This window comes from Fragaria vesca, linkage group LG3, assembly GCF_000184155.1.
Source record: "Fragaria vesca subsp. vesca linkage group LG3, FraVesHawaii_1.0, whole genome shotgun sequence".
Classification (NCBI taxonomy): Eukaryota; Viridiplantae; Streptophyta; class Magnoliopsida; order Rosales; family Rosaceae; genus Fragaria; species Fragaria vesca.
In genome coordinates, this window is record NC_020493.1 from 5,496,876 (window position 1) to 5,504,991 (window position 8,116).

Here is an 8,116-nt window from a genome sequence, read left to right on the forward strand (position 1 = left end):
AAGGCACATACACAAGATCAATTTTTTACTTCTTTTTTTAATTGGGTACCTTCAAGTTCAAATATTTGGACGGACCACATTGATTGGACAAGAAAGGATGCAAATGTGATTTGGTTTCCTTCGAAATTTACAGAATTCAAGTAATGCAAGCACATCCAGACTGGCACAAAACAGAGATAGAGAGCAAACCTCAGCACCAGTCTTAGCAGCCTTCTCAACCACTTCAATGAGCTGACTAGCTGGGATGTGCCCGGTTGATTGGGCCCCCACTTTCACATACTGCTTCTGATTTGGGATTTCAGATAGCACAGCTTTCGTGCAGAGAGTTCTTGCTGGTTTGGGAATTGGAAGTCCAAATCTTTGAGACCCATTTTGCAATTGCAGCTTAGAGTTGAGGGGAATAGACTGACTTAGTAAACTAGGGGGTAAAATTGATCTGGGTTTTTGAGAAAATCTCAGAGCGAAGTTAGTAGAGAAGATCAAGGACCTGCCCATTCTGAAATGAAAGAAGGGAGATTAAGGTGGTTGGTAGGGCGTTCTTCCTAGTTCTGTTTGATTATGACTTTATGAGGTATTAGCAGTTTGTGCTTCTGCCACGAATTTTTGTTGTGGTATCAGATGATGATGGGGAAGCATCTTTTTGTGTTCCACATACTTTGGACACTACTTATGGGAAAGTAGTAAATTTGTAAATTTAACTTTTGCCTTTTAATACTTTTACTTGCTGTAAATTTCTATATTTCTTCAGTTTTGATTTTTTTTTTTTTTTTTTGGTTGGCTCTGGCGGCACTTTTGCTAACATTAGTGGTTCTCAGGTTGAGATACGACACCTTCTTAAAGTGATCTTTCTACAAGTTGAGAATTCTTACGGCGTTTGTCTGATTAGCATACTTCCACTAGACTAACCGTATTTTTTTTTGGCTCTTCAAGTCCTCATTGGGAAAGAAGTGAAAATTCAAATCATCAAATGCATGACCTATGAGGAATGCTTTGATTTGTATATATATACATCATTCTTACTCATCTAGAAGAGGATTTTCGTCTTCTTTTGACAACTTGTAAGATATTAAACAAAATATTCTTGCACACTATCTAGAAGTAAAGTAGCAATTACAAAACGCTTTCCTAGCTGAGACTCATCTCCTGTAGTTTGAAATCAAACACAGAACCTTCTTCTTGACTTTGAAAGCATCCAACTGCCTGCCAAACAAAAAGAAACCCAGTATGTCGCGTGTCGCGGCACGATAGGCTAACATTCTCATAGAAAATAATTAGAAGAGAAATTGTTTCAAACCCTCATGTACTGAAGGCCATAAACTAATCCTTCATCGTCCTAATATTCTTTGTATATCAACGCGTTTTACTCACGGCCGCCATGTCTGAAAATCTATCTATATATAAGACTGCACATAACCATCTATTTTCTCAGCTCTTAAATTGTATCTTCTTCCTACATTATAAACATTACTATCAAGCCAAGTTATAAAACACTCTCTATCTCTAAAGCATATATCCAAGTTTCACTTCAATCCATTTTCTTGCAAGATTAATCTTAAGCTAATCATACCACCATGAGTCACTACAACCAGCAGTACCAGGGTGCAGGTAAATTACTAACATGCATGATTCAATGTCTGGTTATCTGAATTTTAGTTTGTTAGTTTGATCCATTAAGTTGTATATTTGAAGTAAATTGATGGGATAATATACATGTTAGTGTTTAGCTTGAGCAATTACTCTGTATGTAATGAATCTATAGACTCAAACAGCAACTACTTTCAAGCCTCAAAAGTTGGGAACATCATGGATTTTGCTTTCAAAAAAAGAAAAAGAAAAAAGAACATCATGGATTTCATGTTTTCGCTTCTAATTAATGATAAAGATTAGCCATATAACTAGTATTCAACAAAATAGTACGTATTCACAAGTTAGTTGTTTCACAATAACTAATTTTCTCAACACTGTACTAATTAAATTTCAGGAGTATATCCACCACCACCAACTTCATACCCTCCACGGCCAGCAGCCGGGGCATATCCTCCTCCAGGGCACGCTTATCCTCCACCACCAGTTCAAGGTCCTTATGTTGTTCCTCCACCAGTTTCATACCCCATGAAAACTGAGGGATACCCCCAAGGTCCCCAACAACCAGTCCCCTACCATCATCAAGACAAGGGCAAAGGCGGCGGATTTTGGGCCGGATGGTAAGCATTTTTCGACACCTGAATCAGTCTTTGTCCGTTGATGCTTGGACTAGATATACAGAAATTTATATATATGCAGCTTTTATACTTATATTATCTGGTTTATGTGTTGCAGTTGCTCTGCCATGTTTTGCTGCTGCCTCTGCGATTTGTGCTGCTTGCCTTGTTCAATCTGTTAATTGTTCAAAGGATTGTAAATTCATTTGTATCCGATTCATGCCGCTGTCTCAATAATTTCCTTGTGCTTGTGTTTATTCGTTTTCATACAGTGAGACCTTTCTTATGTGTAAAATCGATCATGTCATGATTAATATTTGTTACATATACTTAATTTACCAATCACGGTATTACTATATCTGGGTTACATGCTCTCCGATCATCCCAATTAAGTCGATGCTAGAGAATAGAGATGTACAAGGCCATAGCTGAACTGATTGGTTTTTGTTACTTTGTACTATCACAATGATGATGAGATCAAGGCAAACAGAAAATCGATCCATTAAACGACTAAACGCTACAAACGGAAAGAAAGATTTCATTAAATTCATAGCCAAAAGGGAACGTATACGTACAATAGATTCTTATACACTTCGCACCCTAAATCAGTAGTTGAAGTAAAACTGGTATCATTCACTAGTACAATGGAAGATCGCTTATTTAGCTTACGTACTGACTAAAACCTAGTCTTGCCATAGTTTTGAGTCAATGACTCAAATCACTCGTAGAATCGGCTACTCTTTGATCAAATGCAAAGAATTCAAAACAAATGATAGTTGTTGGAAAAGTGAGCAAAAATCACCGGTTTGCAAAATTTATGAACATGAACGGTTCAAGTTTGACAAATTCGGTTTATCTATGGTTTGATTCACTTCGATACTTTAACAGTCATCGGTTTGACTGAAAATTGCATGAAAATGAATACCTAAAAACTTAAAGGCGGCTAAGATGCCGATATGTGATCGGATAGTGAATCTTTTAAGCAAATAATGAGCAACAAAAATGATCTCTCAACAGAATTACCATATTGTAAATAAGAAAAAAAAAAATTAAAAATCAAAACACTAGCTAAGAACGATATGTGTCTGACTGTCTCTTGTAGTCCTGATCAAGCTAGAAGAATATGTCATACATTCATATGTGCTGCTGATTTTGTACGTCGACTTTTTCTTTTCCAAACAAAATAAATCCTGAGAAAAGTCGCAAACTGCAGTGTTTCTCCATGCCTTCCTCGATCATCGATCAGCTACCATAGTCAGACGTCGTTTGAATTTTGAACTTCGAAATGATCAAGAACGTCATCCACGCGTTTCAATTCATGTACAATCTCTCTTTAAATGAAGCAGATACAAAGTAATAACAAACGTCCATACTGCTTTCTCTCTAGCTAAACTCAATTTATTAGTCTATCATTCATCAATTCCATCCATTTTTCCTGCTCGATCACGTTGGTCATCATAACATGAGTCACTCAACCCAGAACCTCCTGGCTCCAGGTAAATATTATACTAGCGTTATGATTCTATCATTTTATTTGATTTAGTTAGTTAGTTAATTCGATCCATTTCTTATGTGAGTTATAATTAAGCTATACTGGAATGAAATTCCTCATTACTGCATAATTTGAAGGTTACTGAAATTATTCACTAATCTCTATAAACTCAAATTCTCAAGCAAAGTAAACAGATTTCGTTCACGTTTAAGTTCCAAGTTCCAACCATAAAATTTAGTAGAGAAATTAACTAGTCCGCCTCAAAAAAACTGATTGCCATATATGCATATTGTGTGATTTGTGTCCCAGAACTCTTTCTTCTACTAATTTCTTCATGATAAAGTTATTCACATTAGTTTTGTATACCAACATTAATTTTGTTGTACCAATTAATCAAATTCAGAAGTAGATAGACCACCACAAGTTCAAAGATACAATGAAGGTCGCCAAGAATTAGCAGATCCTTTCCATCATCTCCGGCGTGAAGGCGGATTCTGGACCGGATGGTAAGCATTTCTGTTCTACACGGTAACCATGCCAGTTTTTCTCGACTTTGCTATTTGCAGATCAACTGATGTACGTACTGAATTTTGTGTTGCAGTCGTGATGTCGTGTTTTTCTTCTTCCTCTGCGATCTGTCGCTGCTACGGAAATGGCATACTAACTACTTGCTTGATCCACGACCAAAGAAAACCAGATATAACTAATATATCACATACTCGAATTTTGTTTGTGTTTAGAGAAATTTTTATGATATATTGTATGCCATACACATGTCACAACAAATTGATGATAGCGCAAGTTATTTTTTGTGTAATAGTTTTATTCCAAGTTTGTAAATACAATTCAATGTTGTTACTTGTTTTTGTTATATGTGAAAATGTAAAAGCAATATGATAATTTTGTTGTCAATGTAGTAAAAGTAGTCTAAAGTAATTATAATTCCAGTTTCAATTAGATGCAAATGAATGTATAATAAACATCTCGATACCATAAACAATCCAATCCGATTTTTCAAACTTTACAGAACGGATTAGAACCCATCTCGATTCTCATACTCAAAGGCATGCCTAACACCATGAACTCTAAGTCTCTAAGTAATTGAGCCCCATAATCTGTAGGAAAATTTGGAGATGGATGATGCTTTGAGGAATGAACTTGTAGGTTGAGGCGTGTAGTTCACTGCCCTTAAGAGTAGATTTCCGCCCTTCGGAGATTTTATCTCGGTGTAACAAGTATTGACGGTCTACCCTCTAGGGTACAACAACCTCGACTCTAGTAAGTGTACACTCACAATACTAGAATCGTATCGAACAACTTAATTATCTCTCTTTGGTGGAATAGAATAGGAAACAAGGAAGATATATATATTGTTCTTATTTTTAATTGAAATGGAAACCTGGAGCTTATATAGGAAAGAAATGATCAATGAAATGGACAACGAAACAGAAGTGTAATGGCAGCAATTTATGAATAGGAATGTAACCGAATAGGAATGTAATGCCATTAAACACTAATATTCAAACTGAAGATATGAGAGGAATAAATATGGAAATAAAGAATTGACCATTATTATTACACAATTATGTTTCAAAACGTTAGGAGTTTATGGCATATAGATCAACCACAATTAAGAAGAATAATGTCATTGACAAACGGTCAAAACTGAAGGAGCTTCAAATTTAAGTAAGGTATTTTGAAATATTTGAATAAAATTCCAATAATCCCCCACTATTTCAAAATACCGAAATTCAAGAAAGATGTAAGGAAAAAACACCAAAGAGAGAGTGAGAATCAATGCATCAGAACTGGTGTCTTTTGGACTATGAACCAGCCATAGGATAAATTAATCGTGACCCACGAAAACTTGGTGAAAATAAAAATTTTCTATGAACCAAGATTTTCTATTGTGAATCAAACAACTAACCATCCACATCAAATCTCGTATCAAGTTGTTCAATGCGGGGTGGCGCCAATAGGCCATGCGCCCTACCTGGATATTCATGAATGCTCTAGAGAGTATGCCTTGACTCTCATAGGAAGCGGCCTCACCTCCACATTCATACAGGTGAACCCATCAAGTGTGTACTGCAATTAAACACACCACCCAACTTTTGGGGTATGGAATTCATTAAGAACATATATTCAACCTTTACACATTGCAGTTAACGCACTATTTATTTACACCATAGGGAGGGACTATCAATAATTTATTTCATAGTGCACCACTGATCAACAAGTGACTTGTTTTCACCCATATGAACCTACTTCATGGGATCTCCAATCACATAGGTTGGGTTACCATCACTCTTGATCTTTGTTTATAGGCATAAGCCCCATCCCCCTCGATGTATCACTCACTAGCTTTCGGCCTAGTGGTTTTGTTAAGGGATCCGCTAAATTCAACTCAGATTTCACATAGTCAATTGATATGACTCCATGCTCAAGCAATTGCTTCACAGTATTATGTCTTAGGCGTATGTGCCTACTCTTCCCATTATATGTTTTATTTTTAGCTCTAGCTATAGCAGCTTGGCTATCACAATGCATAGACACAGAAGGAACTGGTCTATTCCATAATGGGATATCTGCCAAGAGGTTTCTAAGCCACTCAGCCTCTAAACTTGCCTTCTCTAAGGCCACAAACTCAGATTCCATAGTGGACCGAGTTATCACTGTTTGCTTGGAGGTTTTCCAAGATATTGCACCTCCACCAAGAGTAAATACATATCCACTGGTAGATTTAATTTCATCTGAATCAGAGATCCAGTTCGCGTCACAATACCCTTCTAGTACCGCAGGAAATCCACCATATCTCAATTCATAATTAAGAGTACCTTTTAAATATTTTAGTACTCTTGAAATAGCATTCCAGTGGTCCTTGTTCGGACTTTGAGTGTACCTGCTCAATCTCCCAACTGCATAAGAAATATCTGGTCTTGTGCAATTTGCAAGATACATCAAGCTACCAATAACTTGAGCATATTCAGATTGAGAAAAACACTCACCTTTATTTTTCTTTAATAGAATACTAGCATCATAAGGTGTTGCTACTGAATTATAATCAAAGTGACCAAACCTTCTCAATACCTTTTCAACGTAGTGCTCTTGAGAAAGTGAGATGCCACTTTTAGTTCTAGTAATCTTGATTCCAAGAATCGTATCAGCAGCACCCATATCTTTCATATCAAAACTTGATGCTAGAAACATTTTCGTCTCATTCACAATGTCAATGTTAGTTCCAAGAATAAGCATATCATCAACATACAAGCATATAATTACACATGAATCACCATCAGTCTTGCAATATAAACATTTATCAGCATCATTAATAACAAAACCATTCGAAATCATAACGTTGTCAAATTTATCATGTCATTGCTTAGGAGCTTGTTTCAAACCATACAAAGATCTAACAAGCTTACAAACTTTATTTTCATTACCTTTGACAACACAACCCTCAGGTTGATCCATGTAAATCTCCTCATCCAAATCACCATTCAAGAAAGCAGTTTTAACATCCATTTGATGAATAACAAGATTATGAATGGATGCTAATGCAATCAAAACTCGAATAGAAGAAATTCTAGCAACAGGAGCAAAAGTATCAAAATAATCTACATCCTTCTTTTGTTTGTAACCCTTGGCAACTAAGCGAGCTTTAAACTTATCAATGGACCCATCCGCTTTGAGTTTCTTCTTAAAAACCCATTTGCACCCTAAAGTTTTGGTCCCTGGTGGTAAGTCCACAAGTTCCCAAACATGATTAGAGTGAAGTGATTCTAATTCATTATTGATGGCCTCCTTCCAGAAAGGAGCATCCACTGACTTAATGGCCTCACTATAGGTTTGTGGGTCATTTTCAATTAAGAAGGTGTAGAAGTCATCTCCAAAACTAGTTTCTTTTCTAGCACGTTTGCTTCTCCTAGGCTCTATTTCAACATTCTCTCTAGGCTCTGAAATAGAACGAGACAAAGGAACGGGTTTGTCTCTACTATTTTTCTTAGGAAAAACAGTTTCAAAGAAAGTTGCATTCTTACTTTCAACTATGGTGTTAACCTCCATTAAACCTTCGTCACACTTGATAACTAAGAACTTATAGGCTGCACTATGTTGAGCGTAACCTATGAACATGGCATCAAAGGTTTTTGAACCTAATTTTCTCTTTTTCGGTTCAGGTAAGAGAACCTTTGCTAAACACCCCCACACTTTGAGATATTTCAAGTTAGGTGCATGACCTCTCCATAACTCATATGGAGTGATACCTGTTTTCTTGTAGGGTATTCTATTTTGTACGTGACATGCCGACAAAATAGCTTCCCCCCACAAGTTCATTGGTGCTCCCGAACTTACTAACATGGCATTCATCATGTCTTTCAAAGTTCTATTTTTCCTCTCGGCTACTCCGTTTGATTCCGGAGAA

The 8,116-nt window shown here is 36.5% G+C and overlaps 2 protein-coding genes across 2 annotated transcripts in view; one reads left to right on the forward strand and one right to left on the reverse strand.

Moving 5' to 3' along the window:
- LOC101311079 (phosphatase IMPL1, chloroplastic-like) overlaps positions 1-610 on the reverse strand; it is a 3,709-nt gene extending 3,099 nt beyond the window's left edge. Inside the window, exon 1 of the mRNA XM_004293700.1 lies at positions 190-610. Within this exon, the coding sequence (XP_004293748.1) occupies positions 190-495 (306 nt within the window). The 5' untranslated portion in view covers positions 496-610. The remainder of the gene's footprint in view (positions 1-189) is intronic.
- An 816-nt stretch (positions 611-1,426) lies between these two features.
- LOC101311655 lies at positions 1,427-2,556 on the forward strand. The gene is made up of 3 exons (XM_004293702.1): positions 1,427-1,605; positions 1,982-2,204; positions 2,320-2,556. The coding sequence occupies exons 1-3, from the start codon at positions 1,572-1,574 to the stop codon at positions 2,381-2,383; spliced, it is 321 nt and encodes a 106-aa protein (XP_004293750.1). The 5' UTR covers positions 1,427-1,571; the 3' UTR covers positions 2,384-2,556.
- The last annotated feature ends 5,560 nt before the right edge of the window (positions 2,557-8,116 follow it).

What these genes read in the sequence shown, in the direction of transcription:
- LOC101311655 (XM_004293702.1), top strand. Translation starts at nt 1,572, where the DNA reads ATGAGTCACTACAACCAGCAGTACCAGGGTGCAG. An exon ending in CCAGCAGTACCAGGGTGCAG is followed by an intron (nt 1,606 to 1,981) that starts GTAAATTACTAA and finishes ATTAAATTTCAG; the next exon opens with GAGTATATCCACCACCACCA. An exon ending in GGCGGATTTTGGGCCGGATG is followed by an intron (nt 2,205 to 2,319) that starts GTAAGCATTTTT and finishes TATGTGTTGCAG; the next exon opens with TTGCTCTGCCATGTTTTGCT.